The sequence below is a fragment of the Lissotriton helveticus genome, chromosome 1_1 (genome assembly GCF_964261635.1).
Source record: "Lissotriton helveticus chromosome 1_1, aLisHel1.1, whole genome shotgun sequence".
NCBI lineage: Eukaryota > Metazoa > Chordata > Amphibia > Caudata > Salamandridae > Lissotriton > Lissotriton helveticus.
The window spans coordinates 1,604,180,059-1,604,205,786 of NC_136057.1; the positions used below are offsets into that span (position 1 = coordinate 1,604,180,059).

General features: G+C 49.8%; 1 protein-coding gene across 1 annotated transcript in view; it reads right to left on the reverse strand.

Annotated features, from left to right (window-relative positions):
• The window catches only part of LOC144829103 (pleckstrin homology domain-containing family A member 3-like), a 124,230-nt gene that overhangs the window by 12,593 nt on the left and 85,909 nt on the right, over positions 1-25,728 (reverse strand). Inside the window, exons 5-6 of the mRNA XM_078687910.1 lie at positions 10,470-10,640; positions 8,715-8,758 (exon numbers count right to left, since the gene is read on the reverse strand). Of these exons, the coding sequence (XP_078544036.1) occupies positions 8,715-8,758; positions 10,470-10,640 (215 nt within the window). The remainder of the gene's footprint in view (positions 1-8,714; positions 8,759-10,469; positions 10,641-25,728) is intronic.

Here is a 25,728-nt window from a genome sequence, read left to right on the forward strand (position 1 = left end):
GTCTGCGAAAGGACCCCGCCAGCCATGACAGGACACAGGGTCACACATGGGACCAGACCTACCAGGCAAGAGGAGCTCCCCAAGCAGAACACCACGGACCCCAGAGGGAAGGAGGAAGAGAGAAAGAAGAGGCCCTCACACTCACTACAAAGGAACCACGGGCAAGGCCAGAGAGGCTGCAGTACACACACCCCTCCAAGGCAAGAAGCTTCCACCCAAGCCAGGGGACGAGCTCAGAGTGCCCAAGGAGACAAGGGAAAAGAAAGCGAGTCCACCCCAGACGGAAGGCAACAGCCCAGCCAGAGCTGCGCCAACAGACGTAAGCCACCAGAAGCCAGAAAGCAGCCAGGAAGACCGGGCGGGCTACGTCCGACAAGGGAGAACACAAACATCCCAGCCCACAGGACAGGAGCAGGGAGGAGAGGGAACAGCCTGACACACCACCATGAGGGGCCGCGCACACAACCTCAAGAAGCAAAGCAACATGCACAAACGCCACGGAGAACAGGCACCCAAAGGCCACCAGAACTCCCCAGCAGAGCGCAAGCTATATAACAGCTACCACTACCCCACATAGGGTACGTTAAAGCCCAAACATGGAAACCCTCTTTGGAAGAACTTCCGCAGCAGTGGAAAAAACAAAAGACCACAGGGAAAACATCCCCGCGAAAGGCTTGTCAAGCAGCCGAAGGAAAAAACAGAAGGCCTAATCCAAGGGCCATGTCTGCGTAACAATTACAGCAAAAACACACACAGTGAACAAAGGGTCGTCCAGCAGCCAACAATGCCCAAGTCCCAGCTAGGAGGACATAATGGCCAAAAAACACACTCTACAGTAAGAGCGACCGTCCAAGAAGGTCCAGAACCAGCTCAACTCAGCAGTCACTGGGGAGGGGAAGGATGAGGAGGGGAAGGATGAGGAGGGGAAGGATGAGGAGGAGGAGGATGAGGATGATGAGGAGGAGGATGAGGAGGAGGAGGAGGAGGAGGAGGAGGAGGAGGAGGAGGAGGAGGAGGAGGAGGATAAGGTGGAGGAGGAGGACGGAGTCACGCCAAGAGAGGAGGAGGAGGAGGAGGAGGATAAGGTGGAGGAGGAGGACGGAGTCACGCCAAGAAACTTTGGATGGCGGAGTCAGCAGGGGCATGGAACAACAGGCTTCCATCAAACGGAGGATCAATGAGTCGCTCCCGAATATTCTCAGGGAACACTCTGTCCCGAAGCCAGGCATGGCGACGGAGAGCGACTGAGGAAGCCATGGCCCAGCCCAGCACCTCCGAGAAGTCCAGAGCGGAGCTGAGAATAAACGCCGCTAGCTACCAGCCATCCAACACTTGATGCTGTAAGTCTACCTGAACAGTCTCCTGGGTATCTGCGGACCCCAGAGACTCAGCCGAGTCCCACAAACAGGAGGAGGCCCTAGCCAGGACACACAAGCTATTAAGGGCCCGCAGGGCAGTGCTGGTCGAGGCAAACATGTTGCGCCCCCAAGAGTCCAGCCAGCGGGCCTCCCCGGACGGTGGAGTCATCAGTGGCAGCAGGGAGGGCAAAGCAGTCTGCAAAAGTGGACTGGCGGCAGAGGGGTGGAGGGAAAGGCACGCCGGGTCACACGGCACCGGAAGGTGCCAGTGCAGAAGATGTTGAGGCACCAGATCCCCTGAGGCAGGACGTCTCCAAGCCCCCGTCAGGGAAGAAAGGAGCGAACCCTCAAAAGGAAACCAAAATTTCCCTTCCATCAAAGCCCTGGTGGAGAACCTCCAAGAGGTGGTCCGCCGGAAAATGAGCATTCGGGTCACCCATACGCAGAATGCAGAGAGCCGAGGACACCGCGTGAGCGAAGACCGCACCCACCTCCGCCTCCGTAAGGCCCCGCGGTGGAGAAAGCAGCTCCTCCGTGGGCGACTGCTGCAAACTAAGGCTGCCGTCCCCGAAGCCAAGCGGGACGGGCAAAGGCCAGACCTGGAAGTCAGATGGAACAGAAGAATGGGAGACCTGCCGCTCCTCATACGAACACCTCGGTCTCAGAAATGGCGGGGAGCCGCCTTTTGACGGCGCCATTGAGAAAGAAACAACACAGCGGCCGGTCTCCGGAGTAGACGACACCAACATGCAGCCAGCCTATGGAGAAGGAGCGTCTAAGGACGAATCCGTGGCACAACTCATGCGCGGAGCCGTAGAGTCTGCCGCCTGAGACAGGACGTTGACACCATCCGGCGTTGTCGGACAGGGCTCCCGCCAAGTCACACCGCTCCGGGGACCAGAGCTGAACTGGCCAAGGGGCGGCGCTGGAACTACGCTGACTCTACCTCCGCCGAGGCCGTCGCCTGCGTGGAGGAACGAGAAGGACCTGCGGAGTGACACGAAGCCCTCCGCCAGCCTCGGCCCAGAATATGGCAGAGGTGGCCCAGTGACCCATGTGGCGGCGCCAGGGACGATTTCACCTCCAACTCTCCCTCTGACAAGGCAGCTGCCTGCGGGGAGAGACGAGAGAGGCGCGGGGAGGGACAAGGGGTCCCCACCCAGCCTCGTCCCGGTGCTGGTTGAGGAGGGTCTACCGACCCCTGTGGCACCGCCCAGACCAGCAGCTGTCGGCGCCGTAGCGGCGTCAACTCAGCCTTAGATGGGACCACCTTGTCAAAGAACCGAGAGGGGCTCGGGGAGGCGACCCATGGCCCGGCGACCTCCCACTACACCACAGGGACTCCCGGGGCAGTTTGCGGCGAGGCAGACGCACCGTGGTCCGAAGGAGGGACCCCCGATGGGCTGCACCCCAACTGTACCACATCCTCCAAGCCTGAATCCGAACCAGTCGGCGCCGGGGCGGGAGCCGCCGCCAGCGCCGCAGAGGGACCCGCGCAAGACAAGGGATCCGCTGACGCCCCAGGAGGGGAAGGAGGAGACACCAGCAAGGCATGCAAAGCCACCGCTTATGTCTCCATTTGGGCTCTCGACGCCCCATCACCGGGAAACGGTGGATAGGACGACACGCAGGGCTGCATCACCCGCGGAGAGCCCACGCCCCCAGCAGGCCGGACACCAGCCCCCGGGGACAGACTGCGACACTTACCCACCGGAGAGCGACGCTCACGTGACATTGGAGAAGGGAGAGGACGACGACCACGGCCGTATCTGAATTAGTCGGCTGAAGCTGACTGAGGGGAGGACGCTGACCTGGAGAGACGTGCCGAGAGTAGTTTCATCCGGCGCTCCCGCCACGACTTCGGCTTCAACTGTTGGCACACCTCACAATCAGTGGTGCCATGATCCTCCCCCAAACACCACATACAAATGAGGTGAGGGTCCGTCACCAACATAAGATGCCCACACGATGTGCAAGTCTTGAAGCCCGAAGGCATTCGCACACCAAAAGAAGAGAATGGGAAGAAAAAAGGCCCCCCAAACAGGCCCGAAGCAAGGATCGGATCTGCGTTGCACGCGGAAAAGGAAAAAACTGCCGTGGGCGCGGCGGGGCTTGTGTGACCTCGCGGATGTCGCGTACGCGGGCGACGCCTGGGCGGAGTCACGTGATGTCACCCCGCCCCGGCACAGGGATGCTGTGGCAATAGTTTCCGGATCCAGTCTTACGCCTGGGGATAATTCTACGTGAAGGAATCTGTGGCTAGTAGTCTCTATCAGATATACCTCTATCCAAAGAGGAGTGGAGGCACTGCTGTGCACTTATGCAGACACTTACGCCAAACTGCAATGTACGTATCATCTATTTTAAGTTCCTGCAACAAACATGCTATACACTAGTACAACTACATATATATGGTCTACGAGTAGATGATCGAGGCGTGCGCTGCCGCACAGCACATGCAGATTTTATACACGTGGCATGGGCATACCCCATCAGTGAAGAGATAATGGGAGGAAGTGACGAACACCCTGGGAACTATGCTCACAGAGTCAATCCCCAACTCTGCAAAGGTCTGCCTCTTGGACCGTATTAAAATAAAACAAACAGGCGAGACGCCCTGATGGCCCCCAAAACCCTGACGTCCTCCTCTAAACTACGATTCAATCTGCTTTACTACCTCCATACGGCATATCCTACCCCCGCCCGCCTACACAGGGCAGGCCTGCGCCCCTCATCGGATTACACGTTGTGGTCAGGCTCCTAGCGATTTCTACCACATGGTCTGGCAATGCCCTGGTCTCACCTCCTTCTGGGCGGGTATAGAATCTGAACTCACGTACACTCTGGGGTGGCAGGTCCCACGCAATCACTTACGCCTCCTCCTAGGGGTATTTGAAAGCTTGGATGGTTCTCGGCCAGACAAGCGTTTCTTGGGTACGGCTGTGACAGTGGCCAAACGAGATATCGCAGCGTCCTGGCCACAGGCCAAGCCTCCCACTGAACGTAAATGGCACCAAGGGGTGAACTGGTACTCGCCCCAAGAGGAACCCCTCTTTGAAGCCCAAGGCTGCCCTGAAAGGTTTGAGAAGGTATGGGGCAAATGGTTGAATTTGCTGGGTTGAACTTTATACAGGTTTCCAGCTAGTATTGTTGCTCATGTTCTTCGTACGAGACGGCTGATTCAATGGTCATATACTTAGATCGGGCCTCCTGCTGTCTGTTGATGATGGACATTGATGTATCATGCACCCTTTCTGTTGTCTTCCTATGTTTTGTTTCTACAAATTATAATAAAATTGATTACCCAAATAAAAACAAAAAAAATCATCTAGACGTAAACTACAGGCCATAGCCCTATTATTGGCCAAATGATGCGTTGCTATGCAATTGGGAAGTAAACATGCACCATACATAAAACACTGGGTAGCAGATATGACATTGTAAGGAACAGTTTGAAATCTACGCAGAGAAGCTACCAATAGCATCATGCCCAAGAGAGTTCTGGGGCCCATTTGTACAATGTTTACAATCTGAACAAGCTGTGTAACCAGAGAGGGATAACAGACAGACAATTGCATGATTAACCTCGTGAAGTATTATGCCTGTGACTACTGCAGTACTCTAATGTACTGATGAGCCAAAAGGGTCTACTTTTTAAAACTAATGTGAACATTTGTAAGATTGTGTTACGTGCCTGACTATCAATAATATGTTAATTTTTAAAAAAAGTTGCACTGACATGCACAGTTATCTTTTGTTTGTAATGTATTTATACAGCACTCTGTTGCCACTTGGCAACAGAGTGATATATACACTTTAAAAATATGTTTAAAATTGAATAAATACAAAGAATGTATATCCCCCTTTGTGATAGGCCCTACACATAATAAAGGACATACCTTAGATCAGGTATTCTCAACGAAACCCATTTCGGTCGGTACCATCCAGCCTGTACTTTGGTCGGACCATTTTCTAATTTCTTTTTCCCTCCCTGTCACTGCCCCATCCCGGGTGAGGAAAAATGCAGCCACGCGAACTTCACGTCCGTTTCATTTACTTTCTGCGGACATGTTATCCGAGGCTCTCATCTCCTTTCCTTGCCCTCTTTTGGGAAGTTTGGAGGAGAATCTTGTCCACCTACACAATTGGCTTTTAGCAAGATTTGAGTCCTTAATTCCCAAGAAAAGCTCCAAATCTGGAGGGCGTAGGGAGTCAGCCCCTTGGTTCTCCCCTCGGTTGAGGTTACAACGTCAGGAGTGCAAAAGGGCTGAGAGGGCCTGGAGGCGGGCTTACGATCCAATAGTGAAATTGAAATTTCGGGCAGCCATTAAAGCCTATCATCATTCTATCTGGGATGAAAAGAAGGCCTATTTTGAACACCGTATTGATGAGGCTGATAATGTCTGCAAAGAAATTTTTAAAGTGGTCCAGGATTTTATTTCTCCTGTGGTTTGCACCCCCAACCATACTCATACTGATGTATGGATACAACAACTTGCCACCTTCTTTGTCAATAAGATCACAGCCATTCAGGCCTCTCTCTCCAGTGCGCAATCTGATCCATGCCATCTAATGCTACCATGTCCTGTGGAAGACCACGGCCCTTTCCTCTCTGCTTTCCCCTCTATGGATCTTAGTACATCTCTGGAGCTTCTGTCTAGCCTGAAATCCGGCTCTCCATTAGATCCATGTCCGGCTAAATGCTTAGGGAAAGTGGCTTCCGCCATTAACATCTTGGTGAACCCCCTGCTGAATACATCTCTGTCGACAGGGAAGGTACCTCAGGCCTGGAAGCGAGCCATGATTCTACCGCTGCTCAAAAAACCCACCTTGGACCCCCTGATACATGCTAACTATAGGCCGATCTCCCTGCTCCCTGCTCTGGCAAAAGTGGCCGAGCGTTATGTGCACAGGATAATTTCCAGCTTCATCGAAGGAAACGACCTGTTGCACACCTCGCAGTCCGGCTTCCGTACTAATTTTAGCACGGAGTCGGCTCTGCTGGAGGTCACGGACGCCATCAGGGAAGTACTCGACCTGGGGGGAAAGGCCGTGTTAGTCATGCTTGACTTGTCGGCGGCCTTCGACACCGTTCCACATGATGCCCTCCTTGTAAGACTCTGGGAGTGTGGCCTTCGTGGAACGGTGTGGAACTGGCTAAAATCATTTCTGGCCGACCGCCGACAAACGATCTGGGCGCCTCCTTTTTCCGCTGATATGGCTCCGCTAGAGGTGGGAGTCCCGCAGGGCTCCATTCTCAGCCCTATGCTGTTTAACATCTTTATGGCCCCTCTGGCGGAAGTCGCGGAATCCTTTGGCGCCCAGATCGTGTCTTATGCCGATGACACCCAACTCCTGTTCACTTGTGACAGGGCTGGGTCATTTGACGGCACAAAGATCAGGGACTGCCTTGGTGCGGTATTTGAGTGGTTCAGAGAGCATGGCTTGAAATGCAACTCTGACAAGTCAGAGTTGCTTTTTTTCGGTTGCGCACCGGAACTGGACTGGAAATCCTGGTGGCCACTGGATATGTCTCCTCCTGACAAAGTTGCTGTTAAGGCCAAAAATCTGGGGGTGATAGTAGATTGTGACTTATCCTTTGGACCTCACATCTCGTCCACTGTTGGGAAATGCTTCGGCATCTTACGGATGCTGAGGAAATTTCTTCCTCTACTATCACTCAACCACAGGAAGACAGTCGTTCAGGCACTAATCGGGTCGCGACTGGACTACGCAAACGCTCTCTTTGTGGGTCTACCGAAATATCTTATGACCCGTTTGCAAGTGGTCCAAAATTCGGCAGCCCGTGCCATCTTTGGACTCCCGAGGAGAGCTGGTGCCACTGCCTTACTGAACACCCTTCATTGGCTACCTATCTCCAAGAGAGTCCTTTTTAAATGCCTGACGGTGGCCTTTAAGGCCCTTCATGGTATTGGCCCCAAATATCTTGGGAAACGTTTCTCCAGGTATGTGCCAAGCAGGACTCTCAGGTCATCGGGTCTGTCCCTGTTGACTGTCCCTGTAATTCGCCGTGCTCGTCAGGGAGGTCGATCCTTCCGCTATCTGACACCCAAGGCATGGAACGAACTACCATTGTCCTTGAGATTGGCCCCTTGTCTCCTTACTTTCAGAAAGGACTTGAAGACATGGCTTTTTAGGTAACAGTTCCTTTATCCCTCTTCCTTTGTTGTGTGGTTGCTTTTTGCTGTTCTTTCCTTTGCCAAAGCGCCGGGATGCTCCTTCGGAGTTGCCGTGCGCTATAAAAGAATTAAAGTAACATAACATAACATAACATATCACATAGTCTCACAGCTCAATAGCAGGTTATATTAGTGCTAATGATTAACTATATGCAGCTCATTTTATCAACAGAATAAAAGCCAGAATTGAGACTGGTGGGATTAAAATGTTTGTCCTGAGGGGATAGGCTCGGAGGCAGATGTGGCTCCCTAGAGGTCCGGTGTGGCCTCCTGAGGCCATAGCAGGGCCGAGATGTGGCTAGTCGGGATAGGCCAATGGTGGAGGAAGCATTTCTAGTTCCTAATGTCGACTTTGAGGGCTGTCTTATGGAGCAAGCAGACATGAGAAGGCAGCAGAGCCCCTTCCATTTTCTAATGATGAGGAGATCAGATGGCACAGTGCCGATTACAAACCTGTGGAGGTGAGAGCATCAGGAGGGACACTCGGCTGAGAATAGAACATTGCAGAAACAACCATTTGGGGTGTCGCTATGGGACTGGCAGGAAATCTCCGTAGAGTAGTGGGCATAAAGAATGTTGCTCCTCTATTAAGCTTGTGGGAAGAGCAGAGAGGCCTATGGTACTTCTGTTTTTACATCATGGTAGAGGCAATTTGAGTGACTTGTCTCTGCTCCATTTCCAAGACTTTCAATTTTTTTTTCTAGTGTGGAGGGCTTTACAAGCAGTTTCTCCTAGAGATGGTTTATCAAAGTTTAACGGGAAGTGAAGGTGTTCAGTGATAAAAGCGTATTCAGAGTATCTTAGACGGTTTCTCAATTAAACCTCTGTCCTGCAGCCAGAGTCTGGGAAGGAAGCCCACTCAGTAGTTTTACCAGCTGGGGTGTGGGTGTAGAGACTGTGTATGAGGGAATGCATTCACTATATGAGTCATACAAAATGAGTGCGAGTGAGAGACCGGAAGAACAAGTGCCTGAATGGATTAGAGTAAGGCTGAAAAGAAGAAAGGGAAAAAGCCAAACAAAAAGAGAACTTATCTGTTTAGGCCACCTAGTTATTGCCATTCACATTTATCCCTGCAGAAATAGCTTCCACTACCCACCTTCCTCTTGACAAAAACACCCCAGCCCAGATTAAAGCCAAAAGTAAAATGATTTACCTGTTTGGTGTTATCACGCCTGTGTGACTCAGGGAGCGTCTGATCTGTGGACGAACGGGACAACGCTCATCATTTTGCGCTTTCAAATTATAAAATTCCAATTTTGTGCTGTGTCAAGGTAGGAATGCAATGTCTTCGATTAAGAGGATGAACCAAAGGTTTTATGTTATTACAAAGATGCTCCTGTTTTATTTTTCCTTAAGTTCCTTCTCACAAAGTATTGCTGACCTTCACAGCGCTAATCCTGCGTTAAGGAACAGCTGTGACATGAAACTTGCAGTATGGAATGTGCCACCAGAATGATGGCGTGGCTCAATGGCAATAAGGCAGATTTCAAAATATTAACACGGTCTAATCTGTATTTTTCCAATTATGATGCCAAGACAGAATTTCATCTAACTTCTCCAGAACACAAATGTCTATCGTTTCACATTTTTTATTGTACATCACTCTAGGCATTACAAGGAGGCTTCTCTCAATGGACCTGGTTACTAGATCTGGAGTCTCCAACCAGTGATTACGACACCTTCAGAGTAGCTCATAGCTTTGAGTTCATTTTTCAATCAGCACTGGGTCCTATTTTCCTTCCAAAGTTAAGGGAAGTCTGTATTTATTTTACATTATTATTTTCAGGCTGCAGATAGCAGGGCCTGATAATGAGCAGTGCTGAAGTTGTATTAATGACCCAGGGCACAGAGGTGAAGACCTGAAGCACTGAGGTATTTAAAACTTAAATAAAAGTCCTTGACAACTCAATTTTGGAGCACCAGAACAAAATTATGTTTCTGGATGCTTTTAAATGAGAGAATATTAAAATGAAGAATTATCTTAATGATTAAGTTAACTCTTTATTTGAACTTTATCCCAAAGTGTTGAATTTACAAACAGCAGGCCCTATGATCCCAGTGGGCAGTAGACACACTAGATTTATAACAGAAAAATAGTCATTTTTTTCAAGTGGGAGAAATTTAAAGAGGAAAAAAAAATCTTTACAAGATTGAGCCAATGTTTTTCTCCAATTTCAATTAAGTTAATTACATCTTAATATTTTATGAAGCACATTTTTTTACTTTAAATTCCTCCTATGTAAACAAATGGCTATTTGTCTGTTGTAAATATGGCACCATGTCTACAGGGCATTGACACACAACAGGCATCTTGCTCCAAGTAGCTGGTAGATACAGTGTCAAATTTATAACTAAAAAAGTGAGACTTTTTTAAGTGGGAGAAATTTAAAGTACAGAAAAAATTTCCATACTAGGAACCTTTTTTTCAGAACATTTTTATGCACTTTAAATTTCTCCCATTAGAAAATGGTTGTATGTTTGTGTTCTACATGTCCTGTGCCACAAGTGCATATGACACTCATTAACCCATACACATATATTCCATTCATACCCAAACATGTTCATACATCCCTAAAGACCACACTCTTACCGATACGCAGGGCAGCCCAGTCAGATTGCCTTTAGACAAAAGAATTTTGTTCAAACCATAGTCTTTGGCTCTGTGGAAATTAGGTTTAATCATTGAAACTGGGCTTGGGGTGTCTGGTCCCATTGCCCGAGTGACTTGGCATTCAGTAGCTCACAACAATTTTTACTGATAAGAAGTAGCTCTCACTACAGAAAAGGTTGAAACCCAATGTGTAACTAGAAGTCACTTTTTTGCACGAGTAGTCACATGATTGGATTGGACAATGTTCACTTCAAGGCGCGCTGTGGAAAAGAGGGATCATTTGAAGGGGGTCCTTACCCTGTGAGAGTGTGGCAGTTTGGCACCCACATAATCAGGTGGTGAGGAGGTCATTGGGGACTGGAGGAGATTTGGCGACAGGCTTTCGTTGGCAAACTTCATACATTCTTCCAGTGTGGTGATGAACTGACTGCAGGTGTGCTGGAGCAGGGACGATGTGTCACTGATTTTCTAGATGGAAACAAGAGTTTGTGTGAACAAGCATAAAAACAGAGTGGTGAACGTTCACATATGCCGACCATAGATACAACCCTTGCAGAGAACGCAGTTGCGAGTGGCTAAGGGATTCTAGACACAGGCAACATTATCTTGGAAACTAGGCTCTAATAACGTGGTGTTACATATTGCTGATACAGGTAAGTTGTTCACTGGTGATATTAAATGACCCAGTTCAACAGAAGTTCATCTTCTTGTTGAGCTTACAACATCACCTAGAGCCGGAGATAGATTAAATGGACCAAGAGAAATTTTAAATAATTTCAAATGAATATATTTAAATACATATGAAACTGTACACAACTGTAAGAAACAACCTGTAAGAACAATGATCTTCAGCTAGACTTTGTAGCACTATGCTGTCCTGCCATTGTACATTTCTGCCTGGCCCTGCAAGTTTTTCTCCTAACGTGCTAGATTATCATGCAGGTCTATTGGGGTTTTCCGTTTTAAGAGTGTGGGACATCTAAGAAGGACTCTGATGTATAAAGGCACAGCCAAAGTGTGCTTCCCTTTGCAATACAGACTATTTTTCCATCTACAAAGGTTTTTTTATACAGTCGAGGCAATGTGAATCTTAGTCCTTGGGTACAGGCCTTTTTACCGATACCCATGTGAGAAAGGGGATTACCTACCAGCTCTTCCTGGGGTTATGTTCATGCAATCCCATGTAACCAGATATCATCTGTGCAGTCCCTTGTAACTGGGAGTCGCATGGACTCCACTACGTGTGTGAGCTTCACAAGATGGTGATCTTCTTTGTGCACAGCTGCCTATATTGTTCATTTAGCACACTGGTGCCCTACAGGAACAAATCACCTGTATCTGTCCCTGAAACCAGTTATATTTGTTCGGTGAAGAGTGGCAGTTCATAACACCATGTCAAGTAGCCACACAATCCCTACTAGAGTGAAACCTAACACTTTCATCATCTCTATTACAAATCTACATCTCTATTGTGATGGCCTCCTGTCTGAAGCCATTTCACATCCAGCTGGACCCGCATGATCAGTCTCCGATGAGCCAAGAGCACTATCTACTTGGAAACCACGTGATTGCACCGTTTTGGATGGGGGTCATGCAGTTAAAAAAGTACAGATCACCTGGCCATCATGATATGGCCCCTCCGACCAGTCATTAATTCATTCAACGATTAACCACTGGGAACCTCCAAACTAGTTCAGAACAAACGAAATAGGATTGGACTGCTACTCTAGTCCATCCCTCCAGACTGGCCTAAGGCTGAGAGACCTGAGAGACTCCTTTCTAGAAGCTGTGAAGAGAACAGAAGAACTTTTCTTCCAGCAGAATAAGGTGAAAGGACCTTTGCAAGGAACCTTTGCAATGACCAACTACCTGGAAATATTGGTGCAGCCTTGCAGGATAAAGACTACCTAAGAGATACAAGGTCTGCCAAAAGAAGTTGCCACAAAACAAACGGTCCAATAGCCATCAGGGACTGAAAAGGGCGAGCATGAACTGCCCAGCGATGCCCCCTGTGAGAAGTTGGCCTGATATATGAGGCTCACTAATTCTAGTGATCACCTTGTATCAGTCCAAACAACCCCTTATGGTGATTGGTTGTAAGTCAACCTGATAGACCAGCTATCCTAGTAGCGTGGACAAAAGCAGTCTTTAGGCTAAACTCTTTTGGCATGTGAAGCCAGCTGTTTTACCACAATATAACCCCTTGAATACCACATGAAAGGACACCACACAGGTTGTTAATAATAAATATATTGTTTATTTTCATAACAACACCTCTGAACTCTTTATGAGATCAGAGGGCTAAGCACATGACAATACTAAAAAGGAAATACGAGTTCGCACAATATTTACACGTGTGCCTTTGGGGCACAACAAACCATATACTCAAAACAATGGAATGCGAGGAAAGAAAATACTGTAAGAAGATCCAGAGGCTGGAGGATCGGTGGGACTACGCTACAAACTAGGTAAGTAAGGAGCAGGAGGCCCATGGGACTCACGTGCAGAGTGGAAACTCTCACGCGGGATGCGTACCAACGTCTATGGATGCAACAGTTTACAAAGTTACGGATTCCGGACGAACCCGGCTGGATGGAGGGAAAACAACAGTGGACCTGGACACTAGGATAGTGGACACAGACTTCAGGACCTAGAAGCTTTAGTTACCTAACCCACAGGCTGCGGGTGCATAGGGCTGAAGTAGTGTCGGGTTTGCTGAGGTGATCCCGGTGATGCCTGAAACAAGAAGTTGCTGGCAGGCAGCCAGATGGAGGAGTCCGGTGGTTCCAAGGATGGAACTAGGAAGAAGGAAGTCCTGAAAAGGAAGGGGACAGAGTCTTGGTCACTAGCCAGTGACGGTGCTGGAGCCAGGAGGGAACCAGGAGCTGTCGCCGCGTTCAGGTGAAGGAAGGGTCGCTTCTCTCTGTAGCTGCGCGGACCAGGAGCTGTTCTTCACGACCAGGCTGGAGGCACGAGCTGTCCCACGTAGTCTGCTGCTGTTGGCGGTGTCGGATCGTCGATCTGGACAACAGGCCTTGGCTAATGCAAGCCACGCGGTGGAACAAAGATGGCCTCTGGTGTGGACCAGGAGGGTCCAAGGGGCTTCTCTTTCACAAGGAAGCACGGGCCAGTCTAGGGGACCAGACTAGCAGTGTGGAATTCTTCGGGTCGTCGTCTCAGAGGTCACTAGCCAGCCGGCAAGTGACCAGACAACAGGAAGGGCAGCAACCAAGCAAAAGGGCCCCACGCAGATCACAGAGATGCTGGGGGGGCTGGTCTTTGGTGCAGGAGCTGCGTCGGTGTGGGGCTTCTCAGTCCCCAATGCACTCACTCGAGGAACCCTCAGGGGTCGTGCTGGAAGCGCTGTGCAGGTTTCTTCAAGATGGCAGTCTCCACGTTGCTCGTCGCGCCCACGGGTCCCAGCTGTGCTGTGGATGTGGGTAGAGGTCAGAGAGGTCTGGAGGTCCGGGTCTTGTCGAGCTGGGTCGTCGGATTCCGGGATGGGAGGACTTTGCAGCAAACCGCACAGAAGCTTGATGGTGCCTGCGAAGCAGGATGGTCACTCCCTGACCATAGGGGAGATTCTTCAGTCTTCTGATGTTCAGGAGGTCGAAGGTCAAGAGTTCTTCGTGGAAGTTGTCAAGAGTAATCTAATTTGGAATGGGACCAGCTCCTACCTTTATCCGGCTAAAGGGGGCTGCACTACGACTAGGTCCCTCCTCTGGGTGGGACCAGGAAGGGGGGTGGTTACACCCCCTTTCCTTTGTCCAGTTTCCCGCCAGAGCTGGGGCTGGAGTGCCCCAGCAACTGGTTGGAACCAGTGTATGCACAGGGCACCTTGTGTGCCCCAGGCATGTCTCATTCCTTTCAGCCTGAGCCTACCTAATACACAAAATCCTGTCTGGGGTGGTGCTAGCACCTCCCAAGGCAGGAAACCCTTTGTCCAAGCCCCCCTCGCTGGAAGGACTCCCAGCAGCAGGAGGTCAGACTTGTGTCTGTGGTGGCAGCATCCATTTTGTGATGCTGAGGCTTGAGTTAACTTTAAGCGGGGTTCACAGTTACATACATGTCGTGTCCCTCTAGAAGGGTGGAATGCTAACCCCGTCGCCAGAATTGGCGAGGGGTTAGTATTCCAATTCGTATGACACCTTACTCGACATGTTTTGATAATGCTATGCCAAAGTTAGCATTTGACCGCGAGGATCATAATGCACTTAAGAGTATATGGTATAGCGTTATCATGGAACAGCTATAAGGACTTGGTTCCGCAAGCTGCAAACGGGCTCAGCTCATGCCAGAGCACCATCTCACATAATTCCATAAGGCCTGCCATAGGAGTGTCTGATAGGAATATATGTGTCCATTTTAGGGTTAGACATAGGTATACTATATCTAAAGCAAAGGGTGATTACACCACCTTGCCCCAGCTGTCGTGCAGCCAGTTGTGTCAGATTTGGGTGGCCAGCCAGGGGTGGCATAATACATGCTGCAGCCCCTGGTAGGCCCTGGGTACACCTATGCCCTGGATACCTAAGGTATACTGTACAGGGACTGATAAGGTGGCCCAGTACCAATTAGTAAATGCACCTAAGGTACATGCTCGTCAATTTAGAGAGAGAACAGCTAGGCTGTGGGTCTGATTAGCAGGCCCACAGCCAGGGAAAGTCGTAAACCAGTGAAGCAAAAAGCAAAAATCTGGGGTGGCCATGGGATTGCAGACCCCACTCTCCTACACCCCCCACCCTACTCTATTGCGGACGGGTGTCTGTACCTACTTTTCAACCCATCCCAGGCATTCTTGCGAAAACTCAACTTCATCCAATGACTTGGGGATGGACCCAAGGCATCAGCTAAAGGTGGTCACCCTAACTGACGAAACAAGAAAATAATTCCTATGGCCCAAGGGATTCTAGCGATATAGCAGTCTGACCTTTGGTGAAGACACTTGTTGAGGCCAGTAGGCCAATAGGCCAATAGCCACTGTACATCTCAGTAGCTGTTGTGGATGCACCAGGCGCTAGAAAGTGTGACCAGTGGCTTCTGAGATACAGGCACAGAATGTGAAGCAATACCCCCTACAAGCTGTCGCTAGCATGTGGACGATGCAGCTGTCTGAAACAGTTATTAGGCCTCTCTGGTCAACGAAATATTACTAAGGAGGGCCATGGTTGCTTCTTTCTTGCACGTAGAGTGCCCCCGGGGGGGTAACAGAAAGCGCTCCTTTAGCTTTATGGTAGCCGGTTTGAATGCATTTGACTATTCGTTTGGTAATATTGTCCTTGGAAATAGGCTGGCCTTTGTAGCTTTTGTGAAACCTAACAATTCATCGGACCGGTGGAAGAACTTTGTCCTGTTGATGTAATACACAAGATCATATCTAGGGCATGAGCTCTACAGTCATGAGGTGGAATGCGGAGACCACCTTGGGGAGGAACTGTGAGTGGTTCTGAGAATTAATTACACTGTCCATACAACATACCTATATAACATTATTTTTGCGTTCCAAGTCAATTTGTACCTATACGTTTCGCCTTCCTTTTTGTCAATTTAACTCCGTCAAAAACTCAAGAAAAAGATGATAACATTTTAAGTTACTTTTCAGTCTGGGAGGACCTACGCTGTGGTTCTATGCAGTGGCAAGGGGGATTCAGGGAGGGATGACACTTTTGAGGCCCTCCATAAAGACTTTGATGACTCTTACTTGGAAAAGGGAGGAGTCTTTATGTTTTGCACCTATGCAGCCATGGCAGCTAGAGGTAGCCATTTAGAAGTGTAATTCAGACCTGACCTTTGCAAATGGAAAAGTTAACACCTAATAAGTTAACAACTAATAAGGGTTCAGATGATAGGAGATACAACAGAGGACAACCCTGCTCCATTTATTTTGAAGCATAGCAGGTCAGAGTGGTAGGTCTGAAGAGATTCACAAAGAATATCCATGCATTCCTGCAGGAGACACATGTAACCAAATTCCAAGTCCTCAAGCGTCGGATTGCTAGATTCAGCTTCCTGGAATCTGGGTGCCTGAACAGGCTTGTGGTAGCAAGTGAGAAGGTCCAGCCTGTTTTGGGGCTTCTCATTGGTGCTGATAGACATCTTGAGGAGTGTTGTATAGTCCAAGTGGGAGCCACCAGGCTAACTGTTAGAGAGGTTTGCCTCATCTTCTGTACAACATACAGAAGGAGTGGGAGAGGCAGAAAAGCGTAAGCAAGGATCCCTGGGCAGTTCCTCCATAGGGAAGTTCCCATGGACTTGGGGTCTGAGTACCTAGAGGCAAAGTTTGGGCATTTTGCACTTTTGGGAGGGTTTCACAGATTTGAAAGTACTCGAGTATGACCTGCAGGAGGAGTTCCCACCCGCGGACCTCTTGATGATTCCTGCTGAGTAGCTCTATCTACCTTGTCGTTGTCCACTCCCCAAAGGTACTCCTCCACGAGGGGTATGCGGTGGTCGAGAGCCCAGTGCCAGATCTTTTGCGCAACTGCGGACAGCTCAGCGGCCTTCGATGCGGTCCATCATGAGGTTTTGATGGACCGTTTATCAGAAGAGAGGGGGGTTCAAGGCACTGCCTGGAATCTTCTGAAATCCTTTCTCACCGATAGAATCCAAACAGTGGACTTGGATAAAGATAGGTCAAGGCCTTTGTCCCTTCCTTGTGGGGTGCCACAGGGGTCGTCCCTTAGTCCTACCCTTTTTAATGTGTATGTGTCCCCTTTGGCAGCCCTGCTAAGATCTATCAGGTTCCAATTGGCATCCTATGCGGATGACACGCAAATTGTGCTGTCCCTTCAGCGCGGCCAAGAAGCTGACACTGGAATAAGATGTCATGACTGGGGGTGAGTGCTTGCAATGTTCAACACTCCGTCCATCATCCCCTTTGGTATTGCTTTGTTCGCCCTAAGTTGGCAGGGTATGCCCAGACGTGTGTTCCTTGCTCACTTTGCCACTGGATTCAAGCTAGCCTGGCTGATGACTACTGATTAGCTAGAAACCGGGCCCAAGATGCTTGTTTCCGGTCCAGGAAAGACATGGTTTGGCAGTTCGGGCTGGACTGTTCCCATGAGGCACAGGGTCAGACTGATTTGCATATGCCCATGTCTGAACTGGGGTGGCGGAGTGAGCTAAAGGATGATGATGGATTAAACCCAGATCAGTTGACTGGGGGTGAGTGCTTGCAATGTTCAACACTCTGACCATCATCCCCTTTGGTTATGACTGTATGAAAGCCATCTCGGGATGGATGTCATCTAATTGCCTGAAACTCAATGCAGGAAAAACAGAGGTCATTCTATTTGGTAACAACTTAAATCTTTGGATGCCTGACTGGTGGCCGGAAGAAATAGGAACACTGCATGTTCGGACTAAATAAGTGAAGATCCTGGGGTTGATCGTGGACAACAGACTCACTTTTGGTGATCAGATAAGTGGGGTTGTCTCTGCAAGTTTCTTCCTTCTCAGAATTCTGAGCAAAATAAAGTTCCTTCTTCCAGAAGACAGCCTGAGGAAAGCGGTGACAGCGCTCATTTTGTCTCGACTGAACTACTGTAATGGTCTCTACTTGAACATCCAATAGAGACATATGAACAGACTCCAGATTGTGCAGAATGCTTCAGCCAGGCTGCTGACGGGTACACCTAGGTTTGTCCCGGTTAGGAAGGGACTTCGACATCTTCACTGGCTCCCAGTAAAACAACGGGCACAAATTAAAGTCCTCTGCACGGTCTATAAGGCCCTTAAGGGCGCAAGCCCCGATAACTGTAAACAACGTCCCGGCGGTGACGCGCGCTGCGCTCTAGCTGGGGGTGGGGTTTGGTCTCAAATTGCAATGGCATCCCGGAAGCGCAGCGGGCGCGCCGATGGCGCGCCGAAGGTGCGCCTAAGGTAAGCCCGTCTGCGCCCGTCCGCGGACGACCGGGCCAAGGGGCCAGTTCCCCTGTCCGCTCTTCCGGATATTCACCCTCTCACCTTACCCAGCTACATGCCAATTGGCCCCTTGCAGCTACTACTCGGATGGAACTCGAGTCACTAGGGATATTCTGTGCTAGGATCTCGTTTCCTGAGATCCCACTGCCCCCGTCACAAGGTCCAGCGGGTCTCCCTCCTCTGCCCCTCCCTGCAGGCATTGACTCTCTCTCTTCCCCCCCCCCGCCCCCCCACTAAAGGGTCTTCGTTATTGAAACTCACAGTGAGCTTCCTTAACACTCGCTCACTGGTCAAACATCAGTTGGATATTTTTAATTACCTAGACTCTGTGAAACCCGATCTACTGCTGCTGACTGAGACCTGGCTCAATGCTGATTCTACCCCAGACATTCTTGCCGCTATCCCCCCTGGCTATTATATTTTGCATGCAGACCGAGCTTCTGACAGGCCAGGTGGAGGAGTAGCAGCAATTATTACAACCTTTATCAGATTTTCTTCCTTAACCACAGTTTGTATTCCTTCGGTTGATCATCTGGTGCTAAGACTGGAATCCTCAGTCACACCTCTAATCTGTGTGCTAGCGTACCGCCCCCCTCAACCCATGCCCAATTTTCCGACGCTGTTTGGCGATATGCAAACTGAACTAATCATCAATAACTCTAATATCCTAATTTTAGGGGATTTTAATTATTGGCCTTTTGACAAAAAGGAGAGTGCTTGCTCCAACATGTTCTCTGATCTCTTATCCGGCATGAACTGCTGCCAACATATAAATGTCCCTACCCACATTAAAGGTCATGTACTGGACCAGGTTTGGACGTCCAATGTGAAGATTTCGGCTCCCCGCATTTCCCCTTGTCTATGGTCAGATCACTTTATAATTTCTTTTTCCCTCACAGTCACCTCCTGTCGTAGCAGAATCCTACAGAGTAATTTCCAAGCCCGGAATTGGGAGAGGGCTGACCTTGGCAAATTCGCCGATTTACTTAAAACTTCCCCTCCCCCCGCAGCCAATCTTACTGACTCTATAGACATCCAAGCCTCAGCTCTCACGAATTGGCTTGTAACAGCTAGCAATGCTGTGGCCCCGCTCAAACGAATCAAGCTTAGGCGCCCACATGATGCACAAAAGTGGTTTACTGAAGACCTTAAAACCTTAAAGTTCGAGCTCAGGCAGGCTGAGCGTCAATGGCGGCGAGGCTATGCCGCGGACACAAAGTTGCGGTATAGGTCCCTACATAAAGAGTACAAAATAGCGATTTTAGCTGCCAAGACCTCTTATTTTTCACAAAAAATTGTCAATTCTGCCACTAAAACGAAAGAGATCTTCTCCATAGTGGAGGAGTTATCACTTCCTGACAGGGTCACCGTCAAACCCCTCCCTTCCCAAGCGCTTTGCGATTCCCTCAACCAGTTTTTTGTGGACAAGATTGTCAACATTAAAAAGAGCATTTCTTTTGCCGGCCCTCATTCCCTTTCTGGGCCCGCTTTCCCTCTGCCCTCTCCGAACTTGCACCAACTTACTCAGATCCCCCTCATTTCGGAGGAGGACTTCCTAACCTTTTTGAGGAAGGTTTCTTCAGGGTCTCCGACTGACTGCTGCCCCCCCTTGATTCTCCGCGAGGCATTTACTGCCTGTCCGCTTCCCCCTCTGAGACTCTTGAATTCGTCCCTGTCCTCCGGTCTGGTACCTAGCTCCTTCAAGGTGGCCGAGGTAGTGCCCATCCTGAAGAAACCCACAGCAGACCCGACGATCATGAGCAATTTTTGCCCCATATCCCTTCTCCCCTATCTCAGTAAAGTGCTTGAGTCTCATGCCACCAACATATTGAGCTCCTTCATTGAGCACTCTCAATACCTTGACCCCAAACAGGCTGGTTTTAGACCCGCCCATTCCACTGAATCAGTTATTCTTTCAGTTATGGAGGAACTGCGGAGAGGAGCGGACTCTAACATCAGCCAAGTTCTAGTGCTCCTAGATTTGTCGGCCGCCTTTGACCCGGTCGACCATAATATTTTGATCGACCGTGTCAGGGAGGCTGGCATCCGGGGCACCGCTCTGGACTGGGTCTGCTCCTTTTTGTCCAACCGCCATCAGGCGGTCCGGCTCTCCCAGTTTAATGCTGATAGAGTAGGCCTAACCTGTGGCGTCCCGCAGGGCTCCTACTTATCCCCACTCCTTTTTAATTTATACATGACCCCTCTTATCCGGTCTCTACGTGGCAATCATGTCACCGCGTTTAATTACGCGGATGACATTCAATTGATTTTTAATATTGACGGCTCGGCGGAGTCTATCCTCACTTTTCAGTCTACCCTTTGTCACATTAGCGACTGGATGGGGGCTAACCACCTGAAGCTCAACCCCGACAAGACCGAACTGGTTCTTGTTGGGGGTGCCGCCAACCCATGGAAATCCACCTTCTGGCCGGCGAGCCTGGGCTCTCCCCCCTGTCCTGTCGACTCAGCAAAAAAGTCTGGGAGTCATTATCAGCGATGACCTCATGATGAAGCCCCAGGTTAATGCTGTAGTCTCCGCTTGTTTCTTTCAGCTCCGGAAAATCCGGAAGATAGCCCGCTTCTTGACCATTGTAGCCCTCACCTTAGTCCTGCTGGCTTTAGTCATTTCGAGAATTGACTATGCCAATTCACTCTACGTATGTATTACATCTTATCTGCTGAAGAGGCTGCGGCTTATCCAGAACCAGGCTGCACACCTCATCCACCATCAACCCAGGTATTTCCACGTCAGCCCTTTGTTAAAGTCCCTCCATTGGCTCCCTGTGTCTGAGCGGTGCAAATTCAAGTTAGGCTGTATTATTTTTAGATCCCTTGCAGGTCTGAGTCCCTTTTTTATTTCCTCGCTACTGCACCCTTATGTTCCTGTTCGTGACCTCCGCTCCTCCAACCACGCGTTACTCAAGGTCCCTATCTTTCAGCGCAAGAAACATGGAGGTTCAAGATTCTCATTCCTTGCCCCTTCTTTTTGGAATTCACTCCCTTTGAGCATCAGACTTGCCTGTCCATACGCACGTTTCAGGTCCCTTCTCAAAACTCACCTGTTCCGTAATGCTTTTTGCTAATGCCTATATGTTGTGAACTGTCTTTCCTCCACTGCTCAAGCGCCAAGAAACCGTTAGGTGTTAGCTGCGCTTTATAAGTAATTTTTACATTACATTTTACATTACATTACAATTGGACGTCCCCAGAAGACTCTGCGCTCCACGGAAGCAAAACAAGTGATTGTTTCCTACCCTGTCAAAAAAGCTAGCTGGGGTGGCGGGAGCTTCGTCACATGTGCTGCAAAGGAATGGTACAGTCTAGCTCTACATCTCAGACACTTAACCGAGCTCCTTTCCTTTAGGAAAGGGCTGAAAACCTGGCTTTTTACTGTATAGTTACTTCATCACAAGGAATCAATTAGGCAGTGCCAGGCTCCAGGACACCTTAGGGGGAACAGTTGCGCTTTAGAAGCCTCATAACATAACATAACCCAGCATCTGAAGGTACTACATGGCAGTCATGTCTGACTTAATAAGCCAATTACTTGAAGAAAATCCTTGAGAATAAATTGCATGTCCAGCAGCTTGAGAGACAGTTGATGTGCCACCGCGGGTGATTGGAGAGAGGGGAGGGGGCACACCCCCTGTATAGTCATATTGTTGAGATGTGCACAATCCACCCAGCGAGAGAGGCAATCGTGGTATGGGGACTTGTAGGTCTGAGACAGGCCTACCCTGTAACAGGCTGCTGTTCCACCACTGCAGACCGTGATAGGTGGGGGCCTTTATCAACACTAGATCTAGCAAGTGACACTCTGTGACTATTGAGGTATGAATATGCTACTTACCAGTATGCATCTGTTCTTGGCATGTAGGGCTGCTAACATTCATATCTAGTGCATAGATCGCCGCCTAGTGTTGGGTCCGGATGATTGCACATTGTTGTCCTGGAAGAGTCTTCGAAGTATCACGAGATAGGTGGCTCCTCCCCTGGACTACAGTGCGCATGGGCATCGACTCCATCCCCAGATTGTTTTTAGCCATTGTGGCAGAGATGGAGTGAAACAGTGTACAGGATGTCCATGCTAATGATGAATGCAAGAGAGTGTCTGCAGCCGCTACGGGCACCGGGGAGGAGGGCGGGCGATATGAATGTTAGCAGCCCTACATGCCAAGAACAGATGCATACTGGTAAGTAGCATATTCAGTTCGAGGCATGTGGGCTGCTAAATTCATATCTAGTGCATAGAATACACAGCAGTCCCTCCATTAAGGGCGGTTGCCCGTGCCAGCTGCAGAAGCTTGAAAAAGTGTCTTGAGAACAGCCTGTCCTACAGCTGCTTGCTGTTTGGAATGCACATCTACACAGTAATGTTTGGTAAATGTGTGTGGTGTAGACCATGTGGCTGCTCTACAAATGTCTTCCAAGGGAATGTTCCCCAGGAAAGCCATGGAGGCCCCCAATTTGCGTGTGGAGTGCGCCCTTGGGGGTATTGTTAAAGTGCGTTTCGCCTTTTGATAACAGATTTGAATGCATTTAACAATCCATCTGGCTATTCCTGCTTTGGAAATAGGGTTGCCTTTGTGTTGTGCTGAGAAGGCAACAAAAAGTTGTTGTGTCTTCCTAAAGGGTTGTGTCCTGTCAATGTAGTACATTAGCGCCCTCCTAACGTCTAATGTATGAAGCATTCTTTCTGCTACCGTTTGCGGGTTTTGGAAAAATGCAGGCAGGTCAATAGTTTGGTTGATATGAAACTGTGACACCACCTTAGGAAGGAATTTGGGGTTAGTGCGGAGCACTACCCTGTTAGAATGTATTTGGATGAATGGCTCTTGGATCGTGAGCGCTTGCAGCTCGCTAACACGCCTGAGCGACGTGATAGCAATAAGAAAAGCCACTTTCCACGTTAGAAACTGAAGTTCGCATGAGTGCAGTGGCTCGAAAGGTGGGCCCATCAGCCTAGTGAGGACCACATTGAGGTTCCACACAGGAGCTGGTGGAGTTCTCGGAGGAATGACTCGTTTCAGTCCCTCTAGGAAGGCTTTAATGGCAGGCACTCTGAAAACAGAGAGGTGCTGCCAATTCTGGAGGTAAGCCGCTATGGCGGATAAATGTATCCGAATGGAAGCGTACGCCAGATTGCATTTGTAAAGATGTAACAAATAGCAGATGATGTTAGGAATGGATGCATCTAGCGGGTTGATATTGTTGTCTGTACAGTAAATGACAAACCGCTTCCATTTTGCAGCATAGCAAGCTCTGGTCGTGGGCTTTCTTGCCTCACGGATGATGTCCATGCATTCAGGAGGCAGGTTGAGGTAGCCAAATTCTAAGACCTCAGGAGCCAGATCGCCAGATTGAGCTGTTGCGGATCTGGATGCTGAATGTCGCCATGGCTCTGCGTCAAGAGGCTGGGTGTGAGATGCAGCCTTTGATGCGGTACCACGGAAAGTTCTAGAAACGTGGTGTACCATGGTTGGCGTGCCCATGTTGGAGCAACTAGGATGAGAGTCATCGAGTGTTGCTTTAGCTTTCTTGCCACCAGCGGAATGAGAGGCTGTAGGAAGGTAGAACCCTGACTATGGTTGCCCCCAACTTTTTGCCTGGTGTTTTGCTGGTTTTCTGACTTAGTTGACCTGGGACCCTGCTATTCAGGGCCCCAGGCCTACTGCTCTCTCTGTAAAATGGATTCCATGTACCTTAGGTACATATCTAAATTGGATACTGAGTCACCTTATCAGTCCCTGTACAGTGTACCTTAGGTACCCAGGGCATAGGTGTACCCAGGGCCTACCAGGGGCTGCAGCATGTATTATGCCACCCCTGGCTGGCCATCCAAATCTGACACAACTGGCTGCTTGACAGCTGGGGCAAGGTGGTGTAATCACCCTTTGCTTTAGATATAGTATACCTATATCTAACCCTAAAATGGACACACAGATCTCCTATCAGTCACTCCTATGGCAGGCCTTAACAATCCTGAAGGCAGAGTGCTTGGAATCGTGTGAGATGGTGCTCTGGCATGAGCTGAGCCTGTCTGCGGCTTTCGGGATCTATCCCTTAGCCGTTTCCATGATATCGCATACCATATACTCTTAAGTGCATTATAATCCTCGCGGTTATGTGCCAACTCTGGTATCGCTTTATCAAAACATGTCGAGTAAGGTGTCATACGAATTGGAATACTAACCCCTCGCCAATTCTGGCGACGGGGTTAGCATTCCACCCTTCTAGAGGGACACGACATGCATGTAACCTATAACCCGGTTAAAAGTCAGACAGAGCCTTAGCATCCACAAAATGGATGCTGCCACCGAGACACAAGTCTGCCCTCCTGCTGCTGGGAGTCCTCCCAGAGCAGGAGATAAGGACAAAGGGTTTCCTGCCAGGGGCGGTGCCAGCACCGTCCCAGACAGGGTTTTGTGTATTGTAGGTAGGCAGGGCTTTAGAGGAAGGTGACTGCACGTGGCACCCCGGTGCTCACTGTGCATAGGCTGGCTGGAACCAGTTCCAGGGTCACTCCAGACCCTGTGCTGGGGAAAAGCCCGCCAAGGAAGTGGGTGTAACCACCCCCCTCCTAGTCCCACCCATAGGGCAGGACTTAGTCGCGTGCCAGCCCCTTTTTACAGGATAAAGGTAGAGACTGGCCCCCTTCCAAATCAGATCATCTTTGAATCCTGAAACTACTTTCTGCGAAAGGAACTCAAGACTTCTTCCTAAGATTTCTCCCTTGTGACTAAGGAGTAGTCACCCTGCATCCGCAGGCACCATCTAAGAACACTGCGGTCTGCTGCAAGTCCTTCCTCCGGAATCCGACTGCCCAGCTCGACGAGAACCGGCTTCCCTGGCACCTCTGACCTCTACCCACCTCTACAGCCCAGCTGAGAACCGTGGGTGCGACGAGACCTCAAGGGACCGGCCATCTGCAAGACTGCACGACTTCTTTCCAGCAAGCCCGCCGAGTGAATTCCTGGTGAGTGCTTTGGGGTCCGAGAAGCCCCCACCCTGAGCAGCTCCAGCACCGAAGAGCAGCCCCCCAGCATCTCCACGATCTGCGTGGGGCCCTTCTGCTTTCCGCTGCTCACCGCGTTGTTTGGCTACTAGCCCGTTGGCTTGTGGCCTTCCTGACGACGCCCGACGACATTTCTGCTGCTGGTCTGGTTGCTCCAGACTGGCCCTTGCTCCCTTCCAGAAGAGGAGCCCCCCGGACCCTCCTGGTCCACTCAAGACGCCATTTTGAGTCCACCGCGTGGGCTTGAATTAGCCAAGGCTTGTTGCCCAATCCTGGGTAACTTCGACGCCGACGACTTCATCCTTCGTGGGACAGCTCGCACCTCCATCCTGGTCGCCGACAACGCCTCCTGGTCCGAGAGACTGCAGAGTCCAGCAGCGCCCACTCACCTGACTGCGGTGACTTCGCCCGGTGCCATCCTGGTGCCCACTTAATCACTGGCTAGTGATTCAAGAACTTGGTCCCCTCTGCTTTCAGGTTTTCTTCTTCCTTGATCCAGGCTTGGATCCATCGAACTTTTCTTCACTGGTCGCCTGCCAGCAACTTCTTCCTTCCAGGCTCCTGGTCCGGCAACGAGATCCCCGACGTCTTTTCAGACCTATGCAGCTGCAGCCCCTG